Genomic DNA, 25,321 nt, shown 5'->3' with positions numbered 1-25,321 from the left:
AAATAGTTAAAGGAAGTCTTTTTCATGTGAAATGGAATCAGTTATTAGATCATTAGGTGTTTTAATTTGGTTAGGAAAATTCGTTTGTTCCATTGAAGACATACCCCCGGGTATTTCCCCCAAATAAAGGGTTTGAGCATATCATTGAGTTAGACGAGGGTGTCAAACCCGTCATTACCACTACTTATCGTCACCCCAAGCACTATAAAGAGGAAATAGAAAGGACAATTAAGGAACTCTTAGACATGGGACACATCAAACCCAGCTCCAACCTTTTTGCTTCTTCGGTAGTTTTGGTGAAGAAAGATGGTACTCTTCGCATATGTATTTGATTACTGAGCTCTCAACAAGAGGACAGATGATGTAGAGGTGACCTTTGATAAGCTTTCATCCCACATTGCCTAGTTGTTTGTATTTGCCCTCATGTCGAGGTTATAAAAGCAAGGAGCTTCATTGGGATTGGCACCATGAAAATATATCAACATATTGTTTATGTGACTGGCTTTCTTAAGGACGAAACCCCTTAAGAAGTTTGGGAGACTAGACGTAGCCCCAATGTCTCTTGGAAATGTGCACACTAGTTCAGGTACGGGAATTGCAGAACAGTGTTTTGTTTCAGTCCCTTTTCCAGTAGTTAACAGTGAAGATTATTGGGAGTTTTAGTTTGCACAAGCAAAAGGGCAAAACGTAGAATCAGTGATCCACGATATAGGAGAAAGGGAGAAGAGTGTGACAGCAGTCGGGACAAGGCAAACTACAGGTACATACATATACTACAGACCCGAGGTACCCAGACCACAGTGAAGGAGAACGGCAGTGTTCTGTGGCAGTCTATAGCGTGGAGAGTGGGAGGCAGTTTGAAGTACAAATAACCTCCATACGGGTTCAGAGATAAGCCCAGGCCTTGTCTTGAACCATTAAACGTTGGGAGACCCGACTATGCAATAACAGATTTGTAGGGGGGAGCATTACACATCCAGACTGTTGTCCGCAAGCCCTGCACATATCTGGGGTGAGTTAAGTGTGCTGTAAGTGGAACAAGGAAACCACAGATCCATACTATCCCACTAGGTTATGGGTTCCTACAGCAAACAGGAGTGTAGGAGTGGCATTCAGAACTGGGACTTCCAGAAAGCATGTACAGTGAAGAGCAGATAAATAGGAGCCATATAGGTAGCCAGTACCATCAACGATCACACTCGGGTTCTTGCTACCTTATTTTGTATCATGTTCATGTAATCAATATTGTTTTAACGGTTCAGACTCTGCATATGAATGTATAATTTAATCCAATATTTATTCCTGCAAATTCTGTAGTAGACAAAACGTGTACTTGGACTGATGTATTTAGAGAATGATATGGCTTCAAAGTTGCTTTCTTTCAAGTTGTCATAATATATTGGATTTTCTTAATCATACTGCTGCATTACTGGAGTTTGGGATATTACACAATTGGAGCTTTTATAGACATGTGATCAACTTTTGGTGACCTGAGTTAAGTAATTAAGGGCCTGCAACTTGTTTCTTGGTGGCCATGTACACATTTGGAGTTGCTACTGGGTAGATTGTTGCATCATTATTATATCGGATATGGGTCTGCTGCAAATCATCCAAGTGTTGGAAGTTAACAGGTTCATTTGTCTATAATTGTCTTAATAATGTTGCAGCAGTAGTATTGGGAAAATTAATATGTATTGCAAGTAATTCAGCTGTGGTATTTGCAAATGATAGTTGATTAGGCTGGAAGATCGAATTATATTTTGTTATTCGCTCTGGCATTGTTTCTCGGAGCAAAACAATAATCTGCATTGCAAGTTCATTCATACTGTGTTAGTTGGCATATATATATTTGGGTGATAAATTGTTTCCTGTTCCAATATTTGAGTTTACTTGCCAAGTGTTTGACGGAATGCGGAACAACTGATTAGTGGATGAATTTAGGGTTTGTCTAAGATATAACCAGCAGGGGTTATTACATACTTATCAAAAGACAGGTACCAGTACTGGTACAACCATACAAGAGATGAGGACCACTACTGATACACCAATTTTAGAAAAGGTCAGAGACAAGAATATATATATATATATATATATATATATATATAGGATATTAAATAATAGAATGCTAAAAAAAATTTAAAAAGCTAACATTTTGAAGTGTTCAAATGGATTGTTATATTTAAATTTGACAATCACCATCATAATAGGGAAAACAAAATATAATCTCATCTGGAGATGACAAAGAAACTGGAGGTGAATCCCACTAATTTTAAAATCATAGTATGGGGAAGGTTGGAAATGTAAAGATGATTATTATTACTATCAATTGATAAAACTTCAATACATATACACACCTTAAGCCTTATTAAGGTTTCAATTCATATTCTTATATCTTCGGAATTTCATCAAGAAATTTCCTACCTAAAAAATTTGTAAAATTATATGAAAAAATTACAAGATTATTAATGTATTTCATTCTTTTAATTTCTCTCTCAACTACACGAGCACTTTTAGAAATACAATGTAATTTATGTAATATATTCACAGGAGTCATGTTGTAAACTTCCACAAGTTTTAAGGGACGCTTATAGAGGATGTTTCTGCATTTTCAAATGATGCTATTGCTTATAGAGGATGTTTCCACATTTTCAAGGGATTATAGGGGATGTATAGGAGACAGGAAAAAACTTCACCTTAAGTCTTCTAATGCCAAGAGATGCATCCATACAGGACCATGTATCTGATACAAGAAACTGGGGGTCGGGCTACATGTCTTCCTGGTAACAATGGTTTGAAGCGAAATAGAGGCAAGTTTTTCCCAAAAAACGTCCAAGGAGGTTGAAAAACCAGCTGCATCCCAGCCCCAACTCACTGTTGGGAGTGGTTAAACTGCTTTCTTTGGGTATTGTTACAGGAATCCTTCTATAGATTTTAGATCCACAGATGTCTTATATGTTTAATGAAACACACTTCCTAGTGCAAAACTTAACAGGCTATGCTAAAGCTCGGATCTTAAAGGAGACAGACTTATTTATAGTTACTATTTCAAATAGGGTGCAAAAGCTTAAGGAAAGAGCTCTTACATGGTAATAAATTCACTCACGTCGTTGAGATTCCTTAAATCTGGAATCTGACGGTTCTGCACAAACTTCCTAATCCTACGAGAAACACCAACAGGTTGTAAAGTTACTGCATAATGTCGGAAGTCAATCAGCTTGGTCTCTTTATTGTAACTAAGTAATACTACTCTTTGACATGAAGACAGCTTCACCTGTCAAAAAAAAACGGTTTTACTGTTGGCTGCTAAAAGAAAAATACTTGAAATCTTGTAGTTGAAGGGAGATTATTTGTGGTATAAAATGAGGTGCAAAGTAATACAATTACAATTCAATGTGCTTTAAATACTCACAGTATTCACATCAATGACCGGAAATATATTTTGAAACATAATAGATGTCAGCTTTAGCTGTTGCTCTTCAGATCCAAAACCAGCTAAAACAATCTGCAAAATAGCATAAACACAATACTCTGTCAGAAAAAATATTCATGGGTTAACTAAACAAGGAATACTAATCAGCCAGGTTAATTGTAAGGCCAACTATTTGACATACCCAGATAGACACTATTTTGATTTTGTCAATTTGATGCAGCATGATACACTATGTTGTCTTGATTATCATGGTTTAATATATATGCTCCCTTAGTCTATAGTTTTTTACTTACCTTCAATTGTAGAAATTACTGAATGTGTTAGTGACATGAACTCTATCAGATTCATCATAAGCTTATTATGCAATTTATTTTGTAATGTTGTAATGAGTTAGTAGTGAAATTGGTAGAATAAATGATTATAGAAAGAAAAAAATTGCATAATATTATTGTTGCATCTAATTGACTTTGGAAAAGAATAAATCTTGTTTAGGGATATGCATGAGATTATCTGATTTAATAGCTTCGGCCATTATGTTTTGGAAGTATTAACATGTAAATTCAAGCATGCACAAACATTATTCCATGGGCCATGAAAAACTGGAGATACCTTGGGAACCCTATGTGCTGATAATAAAAGCCAAGACCATGGCCCATGTGGAAGGGCTAAGGTCTTGTATTTATTGTGTTTAATTTCATGATATGTTGAGCATGTATATCATTATGTTTAAAAGTGAGTAGTCCATATTTGAGGGTAAGGGTTTTTGTTCTATCATTTTAATTTTCCAATTTCGGGTGCATACTTTATCAACAGTTTTTAGTGACGTGAAAAGCAAAAATTTGTCTATTTTTACTAGTTTTAAACACCCACATGGTACCTATAGGTTGGGGGCTTATTTTAAGGCCATATATTGGGCAATATCCAAGATATGACCCCTCTTAGTTGCCCTTAAGAAGGATGAGAGATTTGAGTTTTGTGGGTAGGGTGGAATGTTTGTGAAAAGGGTCTCAAGTGGTAGATGTCCAACTCTCACCAACCCTCTCTTAAAAGAGTTGAGGACATTTTGGTTGGAGTGGAGAACACTCTATACCCTTTGAAATACCCAAAAGTCTCACTCAAGTGTGAGTACAAGAGAGGGTTTGAGCTAGCAGGATAAATGAGAGATTGACATTGTCATGCTCTCATCCAAGGGATCCTAAATGAGGGTTCCTATGAAACTCCATTAAAAGAATGGGAGAGGGTTCTCTTCTTGTTCTTTGATTTGCATTTGAATTTTGGGAGGTAAATCTTGCTTGCTTGGAAAATAAATAAGTGGTAGAAGGCTTGGCTTGGAGCTCTTAATCAACCTCCCATCTCTTTCAGTAAATTTTTTGAGGGCATGTTTTCAATTTAAGCATGTGATATGAAATGTTAACCGTGTTGAGTATTTCCTCTATTAGGAGAAATTCCCCCTTAGAGGAGATAAAATGGGTATGAGTACCACATTTGAGCTTTAGAATATTGTGGAGTTGGCTGAAACATGGAGTATAGGTATGAAGATGTGGTAGAAGTTTTTGGGTAAATGATGAATTAAGTTATTTGAATTCAAAAGTTTCAAACATCAGAGGGAATTGGGTATTATGATTTTCCATAATGTGTTGTTTTTGTTGTCAGTTTGAGTGTGTATCCAGTACCTCATCAGGAATCTCCTAGCTTTGGGGTGGCCGATTTTCCCACCTAGGCTAGGAGTTGTGCATCCCATGGTCTTTAAAAAGGATTGTTAGTCATGTGTAGATGGGGGAAGACTAAAGACTTCCAAATTTGTTTTGCACAGAGAGTTCCATCACCAAATATGGCTCTTAAAAACAGAAATGTATTGTAAAACCATTATGTAGTACAAAGGAAAATACTGTAGGTGTATGAAAGTATGTGTAAGGACTGTGATGGATAAGATGTTGTATGTAAACCAAGCCTTCCAAGAATTCTGCAGTAGTTCTCTCTTTTTCTAAGAAAAGAAAATACATATGTGAAAGCTCTGTTTGCAATATTCCTTGTATTTTATCCAAAAAAAAAAAGTTCCAATTCTCGGTGTTTTAACTCTTAAATTTAAATAATATACCAATGGCCTGCATTGTGGATGCAGTATTTTAGAAAGCCTGCAGTTTAAATATTATGTCTTTTGAGGGAAAAAAAAATAGTTGTGCTTTGCCCTGGTTAAAAATGGCCATGAGATTAATGAGAAACAACTACAACAGTTCAGACAACTTCCCTAGATTCGCTCAACTACCAGTAAGTTATGGTATTTTCTTAGCATCCTAATGTCCGCCCATCCTAAATAGAAACAGCAACAAAGTCTACATAATAAAAAAGTGAAAAAATTTGAAGGAAACATATGCTACAGCAGAAACATAACATTTCATGTAGCTGTAACACTCAAATCTGATAAGTAATTAAATTTATCTTCACACTCTAGCAGCTAAGTTTTACAGCCCATCATTGACATCATGGCTGAAACATTGAAAATACTGATAATAACAGATATAGTAGCTCATAAAAGACTCACCAAAGGTGGGGTTTTATAAAGTGTCGATGATGATGACTTGGGCCTTGATTGGGAGCGTGCAATATCAGCTGCCAGTGAATACTCATGTATTTTGAATGTCAGTGTTGGACCATGCGGACACCTTGCCACTCTAAGATAAGGGGCATTATCTGTATTTGACACCACCAATAAGTGCGTTACCCCAAGCGGTGCAGCAACATGCACAAAATCTTTGAGAGTATTCTTTCTCTTTTCTTGATCTCAAAAATGGAAATCAATACAATTAAACAAAACTTCAAACGCTTAATGCTTAAAACATGGTTGTATTCAAATAAATGTTCCAAAACACTACACATTTGGAAAAGGAAAACAAATAAACTAGCAAGTGAGCAAAACTACAATCATCCCAGCCACCAAAATAAAGAAAGATATTTACTCACATCAAAAATTATGCTGTCCTAACCAGTAAAAGAGTGAATTAAACTGGTAAAATCTATCTTGATTGTCAGGCACTCAAAACATCATGTTTTAAAAGGAAATTCTTAACACAACCTTTAAATCAAGGCACAACTTCAAATCTCACTAGGCATTCTTAAGTGTGGACTATAGAAAAATGAACATGACTAGAACAGATTTGGCAAAATAGACAAACATACTCACATATATGTATATGCATATGGCAGGGGCGGGCGAGGTATATGCATGTATCATATGCACACACACACACACACATATGGCCCTTCAAAGGAGAACAGTGTCCAGAGATACCTTTAGTCATATCAGCAAAATACAAAAAAAAAATAACATGCAGGGATTGGCTCTAGCCAGGCCCCCATTTGTGATGACCTAATTACTCAGCCCGTATATCCTCCAGCCACATGAACTAATTCAATCCTGCAACTGCTATCCATGTTTTTCAACAGTTTAACCATCTATTATATACCCCTGGGAAAGAAATGTAGAAAGATACAAATAAGAAATGTGCATTTAAGGATGTTTTCCTTTGGCTATTTTTCCCAATTGCCTAATTTTTTACAAAATTCCAAAAAGATAGAATTCTGCTCATTAAATCTAATATCAAATATGCATTTTTTACTACTGAAGTGTATCTTATCTCCTAAAAAGTCAGCTTGCAGTTCATTTCTAAATATTTGAACAAAAAATATTCACATATTCGACACTACAGAAAAGTTTGACTCTTTAATATTTTCTTGTCTACATTCACACACTGAAGGAAATGATAAAGATCTAAAGTTGAATAGCTATTTTCTTGCCTATATTTCAATATCTAAGTTGCATTTACATTAGATATTTTACCTAGTTCAACCAAAAAAAAGTATAGATAGTGAGGTCAAGCTAGATGCTGCTTATGGCAACATGTCAATTTTTTTGTTTGAAGTTGGATTAAATGCTAACCTTCAAATTAAGAGCAGTATGGGGAAGCATAAGTTTTTGAATGTCCATCTGTAGCTGCTTTAGCAGTGGCGGCAATTTGCCCCTTGATATCACAAAGCTCTTTGGCACCTTCTCGCTCTCTTTTTCCCGTGACTCTGGATTAATTGCATGCGTACGCTTCTTCTTCTATACTCCCCAAAAATATAACATTAAATATTCAAAGCTGGCCCAAAAAACAATTCTGAAAAGCAAACAAAAGGAAAGATAATTCTAATATGAAGGAGAAAAGATGGTCAAAGGATCCAAATTACCCTTCCAGTGCGTGCCATTGCAGGACTTTCAATGAGATCAGAGTTTTACCGACTACCAAATGCAACTATAGGAGGTGCAAGAGATGTGTCTAGGGAAATTCAAGAAATTCAAGGAAATGCCTTCATCCTCTTCTCCCTACACACAACCATTATTATCTTCAGATTTTAATTTTACAAGATTTTCCACAAGCCATAATATTTTTTTACACCCAAAATAAGCATATGCAGCTACAAGATAATTAGACTCTTGTAATGATACAAAATACAAAATAACATTTGATGTCATTGTAAAATGAAATACCGGGTCATGTCAACCTGTACAAAAGTTTCTTGCCCAAAAAAACTTCAAAATATACATACATGTAGAAAATATAAAACACGTTAATTCGTATTTACTCTTTTGACAAGCCACAGTTGTTTAGATTAGCACCATTATTTTTTTTAGTAACATCACAGAACAAAACCAACAAAGCTAAGAAAAAACAGTCAAATAAGCTCGCATTTTTGAAAAAAATTGTCTTTACATGGGTCCTTTATTTGCTCATCAATTATGTTTTACTTAGCACATATGATCAAATAGCATCTCCAAATTATTTGAGATTTAAACAGAATCACCTCACCACATTGTCATAAAGTTGTATGAACCCTAAATCTTTATTGAGTTAATTCCATAACGAAAAAAGTTCCTAAATGTCATAGGAAGTAATACAATCATGTCAATAAATTTTAGGTCAATGATGTACTTTGAATTAAGTCCTCTTTAATAATGCGTATGGAATTATCATGGCTTTGGTCAATGGACCAAGAGCTTTAAAATAATCGGTAACACTTATAATTACTTCAATTAAGATAAATAATTTCAATCATTTTATAAATTTCAAGAGTAATCTATTATGGTTCCGCTTTTTTTCCTAGAATGAACCTTATACAAGAACACATTGTAGTATGTAATAAAGTAATATTGTACTTAGCATTAGTTAAGCCCTACTGGGTCAGGTAGTTAGGAAGCGGGGGGTTGCATCCATTGATTCTCCCAACTGACCGACCATTATATAAGAACTTGGAATTATGAATGACGTACTCATGTTTTTGGTAATCAATAAAGTAATAAAACTTCCGCACCAATTGGTATTCTGGTAATGAATGTTTTGATGATATTGTTGAATCCATGTTATATTGTTTTGTATATTGTGCATTGATAACCATTCCACATTTTGGTATCGTTACCTAAGTCCAAACCTAGAGGTTGTCAACGAGGCAGGATGGAGTAATGGGGAGACCCTTCTTACTACATATACAAGTAACAAACAGTGATGATGAAGAGGAGGAAATAACCAAAGAAGATCAGTTGACACGCAATTTGGTGATGGCCTAGGAAGTCTCTGTCGACTAGTATGCCCGCGAGAGAGTGGTTTTAGAGAGCACGGTATGGAACAAACTTTTTGTATCGTCAATGATATACAATCTAATTGGATAGACCACTCAACTGTTGGCAAGAAACTTGGTACGTGTGGAGGAAGAAAGAGTGGAAGTAGAAAGAGAACGAAGAAGACAATATGTGCTACAACAGTTTGCTGAAAGGACACAGGAACGGGAACTGGAGGAGCAGGATAATTCAAGAAAGATAAATAGGCACTAAACCAATTAATGACCTTGATTCCAAACAAATATTCGAGGTGGTTGCCAAGTTTCCGATCTCCCAACCTCCGCTAAGGTGGCAGAATTTGGTGGCACTACTGGGGATAGGGGGACAGAATCCCCAAGCCCCGATGCATCCTCGTCTCTGAGACGTGGCGCAAAAAGAGAGGGGTTGTGTCTTCGTGTTACTATGATATTATATAATTATAATATTTGGTTGGAAGCAACATAAAAATGTCATGCTTCCAAATAAGAACTGGCTTGGGCAAATTCTCAAATGTATGAATACTGATCTACAAAAAAGGAAAACCATGAAATACTTTGTTTTTCTTATTTTATTTGTTGTTCTTATAGACTGATGTAGACCAGAAAATTTTATTATTGAATTTGTTAAACTGATTCTAGTTTATATGACCTTAAAAAATTTAACATATTTAAGTTAAAAAATTAATGTGAAAGTGATAAATCAATTTAATACGAAATAATCTATTATGTATTTGTTTTCCATACACGACTATGTCTAGATCTCCCACGAACTTTCATTTGATACTTATAACTATGAATGAACCCAATTTCTAGCTATCAGTCAACCTTAAAAATAGTAAATAATAAATTATATGTTTAAATGGTTACTTGGTCAACTTGGCATATGGGGCTGACTTGTTGCTTATGACACTTATTTGAAATATCTTTAGTGGCCAATTTAGTTGGAATTAATATTCACAAGTGTGATGATGGTGGCAAAAGGCATCACAGGTTTGATATTGCTTATGCATTAAACAAGTGCAAAAAAGAGACTCAAACAAAAAACTAAGTGTCCTCTTCTGGTGATACATAGCCTCTTGCTAGCACCTTCATTTAGTCTTTCTTGTTAAATCATTTATTACGATGTAATTTGTAAAATACTTACTTGTTATTAACAAAGACCTAGAGGTCTATATATACAAAAGAATAAAGCAAAGTTTCCTAAGTAAATGATCGTAAAGAATGATCGTAAATATTCTATTCTAGCTAAAAGAAAGCTAACTAAATATTAGAAACATTCTAATATTTACAATAGATTACCATTAACTAATAATAGACACTTATCTATTATCGTAATACCCTCCCTTAATGGTTAATTTATCCACAACACCAAGTTGTCCTCTAAATTTGACAAACTTATCAAGACCAAGAGGCTTGGTGAGAATGTCTATAGTCTGATCTATGGTAGGAACATATTGCAAGTCTATTGTCCCGTCTTCAACCAGCTATCGCATGTAGTGACAGTGAATATCCATATGATTGGTTCATTCATGGAAGACTGCATTTCGTGCTATCTTGATAACGCCTTCATTATTAACAAACAAAGTGGTTGGTCCTACTAGTGACATCTGCATATCCCCAAGCATCTGACAAAGCCAAATAGCTTCACAACCTGCTTTGATTGTCCCTCTGTATTCAGCCTCTGTAGAGGAGAGAGAAACAAACTACATGTTGCTTCTTATTGGTCCATGTGACGGCACATGTTCCCAAACTGAACACATATCCAGAAGTTGACTTTTTATCGTCACCAAAGCCTGCCCAATTTGAATCCGTGAAACCATAGAGTCTAGGATTAGAACTTCGAGAGTAAAGAAGTGCATAATCTAAAGTTCCCTCACATAACGAAGCACGTGCATTTCTGTCATCCAATAATCAACTTTAGGAGTTTTCACACAGCGTGAGATATAGCTAACTACAAAGTTGATATCAGGCCTAGTAGCAGAGAGGTAGATGAGGCTACCTACTAGTTGCTTGTATGTAGTATCATCAACGAAAGGAGAATCAAACTTGGCTAATAACTTGAGACATTTCTCCATGGGTGTAGAGGCAGGCTTACAATCCTGCATTAGGAATTTGTCTAACAAAGCCCTCACATATTTGGACTAAGAGATGAATATACCAAAAGACTATTGCCAAACCTCAACACCTAGGCAATAATGCATGAACCCAAGGTCAATCATTTCAAAAGACTGGCATAAATTCTACTTAATTTCCCGAATCAAAGATGTCAAACTGGCAGTGATGATCAAATCATCCACATAAATAACCAAAAGGATGATGTTATTGTCAATAGTCTTCATGTACAAATCTAAGTCTGAAGAGCTCCTCTAGAAGCCTTGATCACTGAGGTACTTATCAATTTTCATGTACCATGCCCTAGCAGCTTGCTTCAAACCATGGAGAGTTTTTACTAACCTAAGAACTTGATGTTCTTTACCGACAACCTTGAAACCAGGAGGTTGTGTCATGTAGACCTCTTCGTGAAGATCACCATTCCAGAAAGCACTCTTGACGTCCATCTGATGGATCTTCCAGCCAAACGGTGTTGCCATGGCTAGGACTAATCTGATTGTGCTCATCTTTGTAGTAGGAGCAAAGGTCTCCTCATAATCAATGCCCTGACAATGAGAAAAGCCCTTCACAACTAAACGAGCTTTGTACTTATCATGAGCCTAATGGAAGCCTAACTCCCAAATCATGAGCCTTCATAGGTTGGTCTGCTGGACTAGGAACAGGAGAAACAGGCATGAATGGGCATCGTTGCTCATCAAAGACTACTTCACGATTGTACAGGAGACAAGATGTCTTAGTGTCAATCAAGCGGTAGGCTTTGTGAAGACTATTGTATCCAACAAGCACTCTTGGCGTCCATCTGATGGATCTTCCAGTGAAACAGTGCTGCCATGGCTAGGACTAATCTAATTGTGCTCATCTTTGTAGTAGGAGCAAAGGTCTCCTCATAATCAATGCCTTGACAATGAGAAAAGCCCTTCACAACTAAACGAGCTTTGTACTTATCCAAAGCACCATCAGATTTGTATTTGATTTTGTAAACCTATTTGCAACCAATGGGTTTCTTCCTCAATGGAATATCAGAAAGGACCCAGGTGTTATTCTTCAGCAGGCTCTGGTGTTCAGATGACATGGCCTGTTCCACTCTTTGTAGAGATCACCATTCTGGAAAGCACTCTTGACGTCCATCTGATAGATCTTCCAGCCAAACAGTGTTGTCATGGCTAGGACTAATATGATTGTGCTCATCTTTGTAGTAGGAGCAAAGATCTCCTCATAATTAATGCCTTGACAATGAGAAAAGTCCTTCGCAACTAAATGAGCTTTGTACTTATCCAAAGTACCATCAGATTTGTATTTGATTTTGTAAACCCATTTGCAGCCAATGGGTTTCTTTCTCGGTGGAATATAAAAAAGGACCCAAGTGTTATTCTTCAGCAAGCTCTGGTGTTCAGATGTCATGGCCTGTTCCACTCTAGAATTCCTTTAGCCTTAGAATATGTTTGAGTTTCAAACAAACTATGAATGTTGGCCATGAGAGTAAAGTTAATAGAATCTTTAGATTTGCTTTTTTTTCGAGTAGTTCTCCCATCAATGAGCTCATCATCACGAAGATCAGCAAGTGTCTTAACCCACCACTTAGGTCGGAAAGGAGAATGACCAACATTAGTATCAGGAGATGCTTGGTGATTAGGTTGCTCATCCAAAGAATCTAGATCAAACTCAGGTGAAACATCTACAAAGCAAGGTGATCATGTCGGAGAAGCTGGAGATGTTTGTATAGGGATCACTGGTATAGCTGGAGCTGCAAGAGCTACTGGAGCCCTCCCATTAGGTGGACCTAATGGAAGCCTAACTCCCAAATCATGAGCCTTCATAGGCTGGTCTACTGGACTAGGAATAGGAGAAACAGGCATGAATGGGCATCGCTGCTCATCAAAGACTACTTCACGACTATACAAGAGACAAGATGTCTCAGTGTTGATCAAGCAGTAGGCTTTGTGAAGACTATTGTATCCAACAAGCATAAGTTTCTGACTCTTAGCATCCAACTTGGTGCGTGACACATCAGGGATCCAAACAAAAGCAAGGGAGACAAAAACCTTCAAGTGATTGATTCTGGGCTTGCGACCTGGCCAGGACTCTTCCGAAGTTTTACCTTTGACCACCATTGTGGGTGACCAATTCAAAAGATAAATTGTAATGTTGACTGCTTCTGCCCAAAATTTCTTAAGAACATGTTTGTGTTCGAGCATGGATTGAGCCATCTTGATGATTGTTCTATTCTGACGTTCAACTACACTGTTTTGTTGTGGTGTGTGGGGTGTAGTTAACTGGCGTTTGATGCCATGAGTATCCAAGAAGCTAGAGAAGTCATTAGAACAAATTCCCCCCCCCCCCCATTGACTGATCTAAGAGTAATAATAGATTTCCCAAACTCTTTTTAAATTAATGGTAAAAACTTCTGAAATACAAGAAATGCATCTGATTTCTTTTTAAGAAAATGTACCCACATTTTTCTACTGAAATCATCAACAAATAGTAGAAGATACCTAGACCCAAGAGAATAGGAGTGGTCATAGGGCTGCAGATATTGGCATGAACAAGCTGAAGTACTTGAGAAGCTTGCCATGAATCGCCATTGGGAAAAGGTGTGAGATGTTGCTTCCCAGCCTAGCATGCATCACAAACTTCAAGCTGCTGAGTTTGAATTTCTAGCAAACCAAGGACAAGCTCTTCCTGAGCAAGCTGAGAGAGATAATGCACATTTAAGTGCCCATATCACTGATGCCAAAGTGGCTAGCAGAAGATCGCTGAGCAGCCAGTAAGTTAGAAAAGACCATGATCCTCAAGACCTACTGCAACAATAGACTGAGTTGCCCTATCCATGATGGTACGCTAATGTGAACTGAAGGTGACATCCAAGTGTGGAGAATGTCGCAGCAACTAACTGACTAAGAGTATATTTAGTTCCATCCTTGGAACATAGTACACATCGAGGAAAATGAGATTCCTCCTAGCAGACTGAATTTGAATGTTGCCTTTACCGACAATGGTGTACTCTTCTCCACCACCAAAAATAACAAAATCTGAATAAGGCTTGTTGTCAATAAATCAATCTCTGTGGTGAGTGAAATGACAAGATGCACCTAAATCAATGTACCAAGCAGATGACTTCACATGATCTGCAAGTCTTTTAGCCATGAAGGTGTAAAAGGCAGATTCTATTTGTTTAGTGTGCTCTGCACTATTCGCTTTGGGCTGCGAACCTGATTACTTAGATTGGTGATGAAGGTACGCTCTGATACCACTTGATGAACGGCCACACCACCAATAACATTTCTACAAGATCCCTCAAGATCCAATCCAAGCCCAAGCTAGTCCAAATCCACACTCTAGTAGAAACTTCTGATATCTCAACTTGTGCTCGCAAGCCACCAAGCAACCTCCTTGTTTCTAAACCGCAGTCACTAGCTCTTCTCCAACTTTATGCAAGATCCAAGTGTAAACTACCTCACGTTCGGCGCTCTGTCTACACACTCACAACTCCATCACAATCCTACTGTAAACTGCCTCACATTTGGCGTTCTATCTACAAACTCAGGAAAACTCACTCTTCACTTCCTCCTTCTCTTTCACACCTTGAAACCTTCACACCTTCCAACTTTCCACCTTGAAGCCTTCACACCTTCCAGCTTTCCACCTTGAAGCTTTACCTTCCAAAGCTTTCCTTCCGGCTTCTACTTCTCGAGCTTTCACACCTTGAAGCTTTTCTTTCCAAAGCTTCATTAGAAATGCTCATATGCCTTGCTTAAATAGGCACTTACCACCCAATGCATGACTTATCCACAACCTTCTAGAATTCCACCTACACAATATCCACAACCTTCTACAACATCACAACTTTCTAGAATTCCACCTAAATACAACTAAGCACCACCATGCGGCCCAATTAGAAAATTACATTTCCTTTATGGATTACATTTCCAATAGCCCCAACATATCAAGGTGGATGACTACCAGTCATTGGAGCTCAAGTTGGAGCTGAGAAGGGAACATAAGAGCAAAAAGATGGATCCCCTGCTCCAGTCTCACCTCCACACGCCACTTTACCCCTATCTCCTCAAGCTTCTCCAACTCCATCTCCTCATGTCGCCCCTGTCTTATCCCCTCATCATAGCCCTACACCATCCGTAAGTGCTCCTCTTCTAAAGCCCACTAGTTCTCCTATTCAAATAGTAGAGATCGGAGATGATAAAAGTAGTAGTAGCGAATCCACTGATTCCGATGAAGTTGCAAAGAAAGCCCAAAAAGAAGAGAAAGCTCCAGGTTCATCTCGGCTTCTTTCTCGAAATCCAAAGCCCCCCTTTTCTGCAACTACAGCAACAACGACTCCAGTGAAGAAGAAGATGTTCAGCATTGAATCACTTGGAACAGCCTCCAAAGTGATTAGTACAGAATCTTGGCTCGAGGATACTTTGGAAAAGAAGAGAAAAAGGAAAGATGAAGGTGTTCCTTCAAAAGATGTTGTATCCCAAGTGGTTCGCTCAGGATCTGCCATGGTGAAAGCTAAAAAGTAGAAGACCTTGTCAATTCTGGGACAAGATCCAAAAACAGGACACTTAACTCTGGAGGTAGCGAAACCAAACAAGGCAGGGCGAATTGAAGATATGACGCCAGAAGACTTCACTCTGCATTCAATTGATCTCGGGGAAGCTAGGCATTATACAAAAGTGGGCCTATGGAGATCAAGTAACGAGGTGATAGAGGAACAATTAGAGGACCTCAAACTGTCAAAAATCAGAATGAAAGCAAAGATTGAGGAATTGAAAAGATTCATCAGGCAACTAGTTGTTCCATTGGCAACCATTATTGGTGTGCCTGCTATTGAGAACCCTACTGCAGAAGAAGTGCAAGCTTTCATCTCACAACTCCAAAAGGATAGACATTTTGGCCAAATCGGAAAAGAATGGATTGAGAAGCTCAATACAGATGAAGCTGTTCTGATTGATCAAATTGGAAATGTTATCCTTCGGTTAGAAATTGAGAAGGATAATATTACTTCTAATCACAACACTTTGGCTGCAAAAAAGGCAAGGTGTGATGAATGTGTTTCTCTCCTAAATATGGTCATTCAAATGAAGGCAAAAGAGGCAATCGAAGCAAATATTTTGAAGAAGGGGACTGAGCCTCTGTTCGAATGGCTTCAGAACATGCAATTCAAGCAGGAAATGATTCAAGAGGCAGAGGAAGGACTCAAAGAAACAAAGGAAAAGGTGAAGAAGATCCAAGACAGAGCATTTGAGCTCATGCAAGGGTTACACACAGATCCACAAAGCAGTGGGCAAGGAAAGGCTCTCATTGGGATAGAGGTAATGAAGAATAACTTCTCCACATACTTGAATAATCTATCTGGGATGACTTCAAGCAGTCAAAACAGAGTGGTAGAGTTGCAAACACTCGGTGGATGCGTACATGTGGCAGCTGGAGAGTTGACAAGTCAGCTGGGTGCAGTAAAGGAGTTAGCTCGGGAGCATTCAAAGTGGCTCTTAAGATTCACCAATGTACATGTGCCTAGTCACGAGGAGATGATCCCAATTATAGTGGTTGCCAGAACATATAGGGCAAAAACTGAAAAGGGAAAGAAGTGTAAATGACTTATAAAATACTCCTTTTCTGTTTTTTGATATAAATGTTGCAAATTTTTGTAAATTTTGAAATCTGACAAACTGGCATCTAGCCATTTGTCATTTTCAAAAGATGAACCGATTGAAATTCCCATTGTAACGGTCATCTCTCAAAACCTATATGTATGAAATTTAATGATTAATCAAAGGTCGGCAAATTTTTGATGTGAGATGCTTTTTGTTGCAGAGACAATTGAGAGTACTTAATATCAATTATTTTCTGTTCTGTAGAATTGTTGAAATTAGTGTTTTCCTCAGATGTTTGGAATTGGAACGAGGGATAAACAGAGTTTTACTTCTCTTGTTCATAATACAGTGAGTGAATGTAATAAGCATTGTTATTGTTCATTCAAAGAGGAAACTTTAGTATAATTAATTAATAGCAGTAGTTTAGCTTCAAGTTTTCGTAGTTAGATATCTGAAGGTTTTGTGAATTCATAAGATTGTGAATACACAAAAATAATTAGATGCTTAGAACTCAAACTTGCCTGAGTTAGGTCTTGTCTAAGTCTAACTTGGTTATACCTTTGCTGTTCTCGGGTCAAGAACATACCCCAAATTAGATAGGAGGAACAAACAGAATTCTTTGAATACCATTCATATAGGGAGCTATACCTACCAATTCAGAGAAAAGCCGGTAACCATAAAATGGCTTTTCAACTGTTGTGAATAGATATTGTTCATAATCTGGGCATTAAGAGTCATAATTTCACGAAAGATAAAAAGAACAAATCTGTTTACCAACAAATTTTTTGCGACTCTGCTGGGGAAACGAACAGTCGCTTGATCAAAAAGCCTATGTCATGAGGAAAAATGGTACTGCCTCGTGAAAACATAATCCCAGTGCTCCAACCTAACCTTGGTTTTCAAGACGACCAAGAGGATATAATTTCATCCCTTAACACATTTGTTTGGAGGCACAGAAGGAACACTAAACATTACCGAAATGCTAGCCAGATATTAGAGGAAGAAGAAAGAAGAGCTGAAGCTTTTGAAAGAGTTGTTCAAAGAAGAGATATTCGGAGAGCGAAAAGACAATTAAGACAGTAAGCTTAGAGTTAAATCAGACCTAGCATCCTGGAACAATTTAGGTTCCTCAAAAGTACCAAGAAACAGGGTGGGCAAGATTCCACTTTTGAAAAATTAACAGAGCTCGGTTTTCCTATCTTAGAAGTTCCAAAGCGGAAAGGTGAAGGTAAAAGTCGGAGTAGAACCCCTTCTCCTGTTAGAAGCCAAGACGCCAGCACTTCGCATTCCACTTGTCAGGTGTTAGCACTTCACGGAGTTACAACGCCTCCAGTTGTTAATTTTCCGCCATATACTGCTAGGACAATCATGGCTGCTCCATGGGCTGCAGCAACAGGGCCATTAGCACTAAATGCCTATCATCCACTCCCAGCTGGTTCAAAGAAGAATTTCCCTAAATTCTCAGGGGATGGGAAGGTTACTACAGATGAGCACATTAAAGCCTTCTTTGCGGCTACTCATATATTAGGGGTGGGACATGAAGATATCGTTGTAAGATTGTTTGTAGAGACCCTTACAAATAATGCAGCAGACTGGTTTTATCATTTAGCTGATGGTTCAATAACAGATTGGGACACGATGAGGACTGAATTTGAAGCCAGATTCAAGACTGCGGAAGATGAACATGCCTTGCTAACACAGTTGACTTCAATTAAGAAGCAACCAACTATGAGCATGAGGGATTTCATTGCCAACTTCAATAAAATTAATAGCAGAATTCCTACTGCTGATAGACCCACACCCGGCAATTTAAAAACTTTCTTTATTAGTGCTATGCCTCCAGACATAATTATGATCTGAGAAGAGCACGCCCTACTGATCTAGTTGACGCACAGAAGAAAGCTATTAAATGTGAAGATGACCTAATTTCTGCGGGAAAATGGAAACGAGAACTTCAAATTAAAGGGAGTTCCAGTAGTACTACATCATCAGAAGAGATGATTCAGAAGCTGTCTAATGAGCTAGTAGCGATGAAAAAGCAATTACCCGGATTCAATAATTCTTATCAACGGAATTACCAAAACTCACCAGGAAGAAACAATGAAAGTAGATTTCCGCAGCTTATGGGTTCACAACCTAGGTTGCAAATAGAAGCAGCACCGAAAAAGGGAAATATGTGCATCTTCCATTTAACCACAGATCATGACAGTGAGAATTGTCCGGAGACTGTCTGTATGATGCAATTGCTATCTACTAATGAATTAAATATTGCAGCTCCGTGTTCAGAACCTGATTCTTGTTCAAATGGCGACTCTGGAAATTTATTTTTAGAATATGAATCGAATTCTGAATCAAAGGGTGAATGTTACGCTACTATTGATGGAACCTCATACAAAGTACTTACCCGTGGACAAAGAATGAAGAATCAAACCTCTAGTCATACTCACAGAGATGACTCTGGTCCTTCTACGAGTAAGATACATACTGATCAAGGAACATCCACTTCACAAATAGGTAAGGACAATACATCTTTTGATTTCATTCAATTTTGTGAAGAGTCAAAGGTTCAAATTTCCACTATTGATTATTTAAAGTCACATCCTTCTGAACTAAAGAGATTAGTGGATAAATATAAAGGAGGTACCTCAGACTTGAATCATAATGTGACTATTGAAATCGAAGATGAAACCTTAACATCTGGCTTGTTTAATCAAGAAGATTCTACTGTTTTAGCAACCTCCCCTAGACAGAAACCTAAACCTTTTTATATCTCATTGTATATTAATGGATGTAAACTCAGCAATTGCATAATAGATTCAGGTGCATCAGATAATGTTATGCCATATTTCGTAGCTAAAGCCTTAGGGTTGAATCTTACTAAAGTGCATGGGAGATATTATTCTATGGATTTTGAATTTTGAATTGCTCTAGCGCAGAATATTAGTCAATGATGCCATAGCACATTTTTCAATGAAAAAGCTTGAAAATTTGTGAAGGCACGTTCTTTGAGGCAAAAAACTAAAAGACTTGAAAAATTTGAAGGGTGACCAAGAAGAGGGCTCAAAAAATCAAGAAAGAGTATGTTGTCGATTTTCGGATCCGCAACAGACAACCCACTTGAGATCTTGAAAAACCCACCAAGAATCTGTAAAAAAAATTGATCCTCTACAAAAAATTAGTGTTTTGAGCAAAAACGGCCCTGCTGCAAAAAAGCCACAAAAATGGCAGAAATTTGTAGAAAAACAAATGCCAGTTGTAGAAAATTGGTCGTAAGAAGCAAATATCACAGAAAATAATTTCGAAAAATATTGCTCTGATAATTTTGAACATGAAATTATAATATTTTTTGAAAAAATTCAAAGAATAGGCTCTGATACCATATTATGATGTAATTGGTAAAATATTTGCTTGTTATTAACAGAGACCGAGAGGTCTATATATACAAAAGAATAAAGTGATGTTTCCTTAGGAAACGCTTGTAAAGATTAGAAATATCCTATTCTAGCTAAAAGAAAGCTAAAGAAAGCTAACAAATAACTACAGCCAACCAAATATTAGAAACATTCTAATATTTACAATAGATTACAAATAGATTACCATTAACTAATAATAGATGCTTATCTATTATCGTAATGCCATTGCATGTATAAACACTGATTGCAGTAGATGCTCTAATCTTTACTAAAAATAACTCTATTCACAAGACGTAGTGCAACATACAAATTTGGAAGAGATATCAGAAGCATCAAATCAGATGGCAATTGAAGGAGAATTGCGCTGACCAGTAGCTAGAGGATTCACATTGATTCTAGGACGAGGATCTGACACAATATAATGAATACCTACTCCTGCAGCAGTGATATTGATATTCTCTTTAGTTTTGTCAATCAACACAGGAAAGCATAAGTATTAGAAGTGACTATTGATCCATTTCTGCGTGAGGTTAGTAAAGACAGCAACAGCATTATGTGAACCAGGTCATTCTGTGTAATGAGTAGTGTGGTCTGAGGACAAATATGCCATTCCAAGGCTCTATCCAATTGGCATTGTCATCAAACCTTTAACTAGTGTGGCGCTGTGGTTAACCAAGGCGCAATCAATCAGGTTCCTATAAAGATTTGAATAGCAATAAGTTGTACATCTAAGGCTTTTGGAATGGGTTATCCATTCAGATACAACTAAACTCATTAATGTTCCTATTTGAGGTTAAAATTGTCAACGTGGATACTATTCTATGTTAAACATGTAATAGTCTATATGCCTGAGCTACTGTTTGCAATCTATATTTTTTAAACGTTCAGAGTAAAACATTCAATTTCAAGTATAGTTGCAACCTGAGTTGGTATCTTTCAGACTGCATTTGATGTCTATCTTTATTGTTAATGGTATGGCGCTATTGTGGGTTTCTTTAGTTCACGACTGTCCCATATAGCCCATGGCATTCCCTTGAATGTAGGGCCTTACTATATCAGAAACTAATGATTGAATTGGTAAAATCTCTGCCAATTCCTGGCAAACCCAGTATTGCCCGATTTGGGAAAGTCTACCTCATGATGTGACAACCTATTCTCTTGGTTAAGTGATCCTGGCACCTCATGTAATGATTGTCCTGTTGGGTTTGAAACAGTCCCCTGTGCAACATGAGTTGAAGCTTCCTTAACAGGTGACATTCTTACAGTTAGCTTTTTATCCAATTGTCTCCGTCACTCTTATGACTAATATAACCATTCCTTAGTATTTGTCACAGTCCAATTTATCTTCAAGGGGCAATTTAGGTTAAGGAGATAATCTATTGTGAAAGACAAATCTTTTACCCGACTTCCCATAGTTGTGTTAATTTTATTACTAGAAATAACGATAATCTAATAAACAGCAATAAAAATAATAATTAACACTAAGACACAAAGATTATCGTGGGAAAATACTCCCCTAGAGGATGAAAAACCAGCCACACCAAGAACCAATATTTCACTGAATACAAAAAACTGGATACAAAGCACTCAAGCTTAATCTGAAGATGAATCGTTCACAAAGATCGATAACTCTATCATTCATCACTAGAATGTCTTAAGAAAAACAATCTGCTTGACATCTACAGTACACTTAAAATCACCGATGCAAAGACAAATGATCAGCTCATATAATATCACACATCATGCAAAATACTATACTGTCTGCAGAAATCCTTAAAGACAAACACAGGAATGTCTAATACGAATACCATTCAATCATTACCCTGCCATATGCAATACACCCCGAATATATAACAATTGTCGGGGCCAAAACGAACTCAGACTGAGTGTTTTTTCCAAATAAGGGAATTTGAATCGAATATGAATCACCAACACATGCTCTCCCATCATGATTAACTAAAACGGTGACAGTTGAGAATAGAAGCCGACTCATCTTCAATCATCATAAGCAATCGCTGGCCACTATGCTGCCAACTGTCATGTACAGCCGCTCCGTGAGCTGGAGACAATGATGCTACATATTAACTCATTGCTGCGAACTCAAAACAGTTTGATCAAAGAGGAAGACACATCAGTTACTAGACAGTGAAGCTTCATAGTCTAGACTGACTCAAACAGTCACAACATGATTCTTCAGATGCACAAAAGAGTCTCAATACTTCCCAGCAGATGCGAATAGGTTCAACATCAACATAGAAGAACCACCACAGGTAGAAATGGTATCTCCTGCGGCTACCAAAAACATTAACAAATTGTCCTATGGATGCATGATTGTTTCCGTTGCTAGCATGGTTTGTTGACAGTTATTTCATAGTATAGATGAAATAACATTATTTGTTGCTCTCTTTGACAATATATTACCAGTAGTACAACTCTTTAGGTATAATGCTGGTGTAACATCCATGCAATGACTTGTGTTTGATAGCTATAACAGCAACCATGCAAATATGGTTGTGCCCCTCGGGTAACACTCTATTGAGCCTTCATGACAGTCTTTGGGTTTTGAATTTCATCAGTTGAATATTGTGGATGACAATCATAAGAGTCTAATGTGTCAATGACAATCATTATCACAGTGCGGAGATGAAGGATTGTCCATAACAACCTTTTATAGCTTGTCCTTTATGCCTGCATGACAGCTTTAGGAAGTTAAGAGTAGTGTAGAGCTTGAATTGAGTGATAAAAATCTGCCATGAGTAACTACGTATGATAGCAGCCCTCTTGGTGATTCATGACATCTTTATGACTATTATAATAGTCTATAACTTGGCTTTGACAACTGTATGTACCTCTAGACTGTTAGATCAAACAAATACTACTACGCATGCTGACATGATAATTTCACAAGGGATTAGGTGGCCTTTGTAAACTACATGGTGCATTCAAATGACATTCATTGTCGCCTATGCCTGTATTGCTAGCTTAATGTTCATCCCTAAATCTCATCAATATCCCTAGTGTATTGATTATCATTCTGTCTAGACTGTCAATAGAAGTGAGAATATGTGCATTCATTCAAGCACCGTGGAGATGATAATAGTGATCTCGGGGAGTCTATAATTTTTTTATTTTATCTGTTTCGATTCTAATATCTAAACTTGAGCTGACACATAGCCTGACAAAAGTAAGAGATTGGGACAGGGTAATTTCTAGCTACAGTTAGAATGCTGGAAGAAATTATGAGATTGGCTTTACACCTGCCAATTATGTGGCAGGTCGTTAAGCAACCTTTTTTTGACCATTTTATCAAGCATTGCACCTATTTCTTTAAAAAAATCCATTTTCGTGGTCCTACATATTAGTGAGGCATTCTTTGAGAACTATTGATGCCATATACTTTTGGCCTCTTCTTCTCTTCATTGCACTTTTCATTGCTGCCTTACACCACTGACGGAAGCAAAATGGAAGAAAAGGATGAAGAAGAAGAAGGGGCATGGCAACAAAAGCTTAAGCATGTTGTGAAGGCATTCCATCAACTAGAGAGAAAAAGAGGTCCATCCTAGAGAATGCGGCATCAGGGTGAGATACTCCACTTTTCCTCCAGGCTAATGGATGAGAATAAAATGTAAGGGAGCAATCCTTGTCGGAAATAAGCCAAAAAAGGAGATCGTCTTCAGTCAGTACCCAAGAGGATGAATGATAATGAAACCTGCTAAATTATACTCCTACAGCATGATCATCCAAACCCCTGTTTTTGTTTTGAGATCTTTACAGAAAGTAACGAACTCGTAAATAATTGAACGCCTACCTGTTACTCTTAACATAGCAGTGGCAACCATTGCATATACACCATCAGAAAAAGCTGGTATCGATACACTAGTAAATAATTCTGTTGGGAAAATTCCTCAAGAACAATGAAAACAAAATAATTTGAAACTACCAAATAAATATAAATTTCATTTCCCATTCATAAATAGGATCTAACACTAGGTATTACGGTAATATCGTATATGAAAACAGCCATACATAGAATCACCGAAACACTATTTTCATTTACAAGATAACAATAGCATTGTTTTAGGATGAAATTAACCAAAACAGAGATTGCAAAATTAAGCAGCATTCACTGAAAACCATAGCAAGTCCCTTACCTCGAGATTCTGCACAGACTCTGGCGAGCTGTCAACGATGCCGACAAGAAAGAAAAAGATAGAGCTTGCAGAAAAAATGATGCAAAACCCTACCAATGCAGAATTTTTCTTTTAAACGAGACGAACATGAACCAATCTCCCTACGGCTGCTGCTTCAGTCTATTCACATTAAACAAAAAGAGGAGCTTAAAGATGTTAGCGCTAGTGCTAGGTTGAGCTCGACACAAGATTTATGCAGTCTTTAAACGAAAATATTAAGTGCTAGTTACAATTTGTTTTCGGGCTCAGGCGACGAACGTTTTAACTGCGTGAGAGTTGTTTGTTCCCGAACGCGAGAAGCTGATACGAAAAAGTAGCCTGCCAGTAATAAAAGGTCATTCTTAGGGTTTATTAGTTTCTCTCCAATGTTTGCTATTTTATTATAGATTTTAATGTTTTGAGTGTGCAATATGCATACACGAGACGATCATAACCTTCTGATTTGTGAAATGTTAGTCCCTTCATTCATATTATAAAAAAAAAAATTGTTAAAAAGAAAATTAAAATTGAATATTTTTAATCATTTATTTATACAGAAGAAAAACATGTGAGACTATAGATGAATCTAATGGATGGCTACATGTAGAATATTGAATGCTAAACATGAAGATGTTTTTGGATTTCTTAGTTGTTTCACAATTGTTCATCAAATGTTTTCTTTATGTTTCATATATATTCTAGGTCCAAGTCTAAAAGTTTGTTCTTTATTTGATAGTCTGTTATCAAAAATCATGTATAGTTTACTCTCTTTTTTAAATTATAATCACTTGAACTTAAAAACTATAATGTAGACCACGTTCAAGATTGATTGTTCTTGGTCCACAAACCATAAAATGTTCCTAATCATGATAAAATCTCACTGTAGTTCTTTGCGCTCTTAATAATATATACATTTTTCTAATTAAAAACCTCTATGGTTCATATTTAAGTACATCTCTTTGTATAATGAGG

General features: G+C 37.1%; 1 protein-coding gene across 1 annotated transcript in view; it reads right to left on the bottom strand.

Annotated features, from left to right (window-relative positions):
- Nucleotides 1-24,768, bottom strand: part of LOC149554297 (peter Pan-like protein) — a 36,494-nt gene extending 11,726 nt beyond the window's left edge. Inside the window, exons 1-7 of the mRNA XM_089789504.1 lie at nucleotides 24,629-24,768; nucleotides 24,332-24,490; nucleotides 7,658-7,793; nucleotides 7,364-7,532; nucleotides 5,973-6,211; nucleotides 3,410-3,502; nucleotides 3,084-3,271 (exon numbers count right to left, since the gene is read on the bottom strand). Of these exons, the coding sequence (XP_089645630.1) occupies nucleotides 3,084-3,271; nucleotides 3,410-3,502; nucleotides 5,973-6,211; nucleotides 7,364-7,532; nucleotides 7,658-7,675 (707 nt within the window). The 5' untranslated portion in view covers nucleotides 7,676-7,793; nucleotides 24,332-24,490; nucleotides 24,629-24,768. The remainder of the gene's footprint in view (nucleotides 1-3,083; nucleotides 3,272-3,409; nucleotides 3,503-5,972; nucleotides 6,212-7,363; nucleotides 7,533-7,657; nucleotides 7,794-24,331; nucleotides 24,491-24,628) is intronic.
- Nucleotides 24,769-25,321: the final 553 nt, after the last annotated feature.

Source organism: Cupressus sempervirens, chromosome 6 (assembly GCF_028749045.1).
Source record: "Cupressus sempervirens isolate cs-2001-9-10 chromosome 6, ASM2874904v1, whole genome shotgun sequence".
NCBI classification, from domain to species: Eukaryota; Viridiplantae; Streptophyta; class Pinopsida; order Cupressales; family Cupressaceae; genus Cupressus; species Cupressus sempervirens.
Note: the sequence above shows the minus strand (reverse complement) of the source record. Positions and strands in the feature narration are given on the sequence as shown.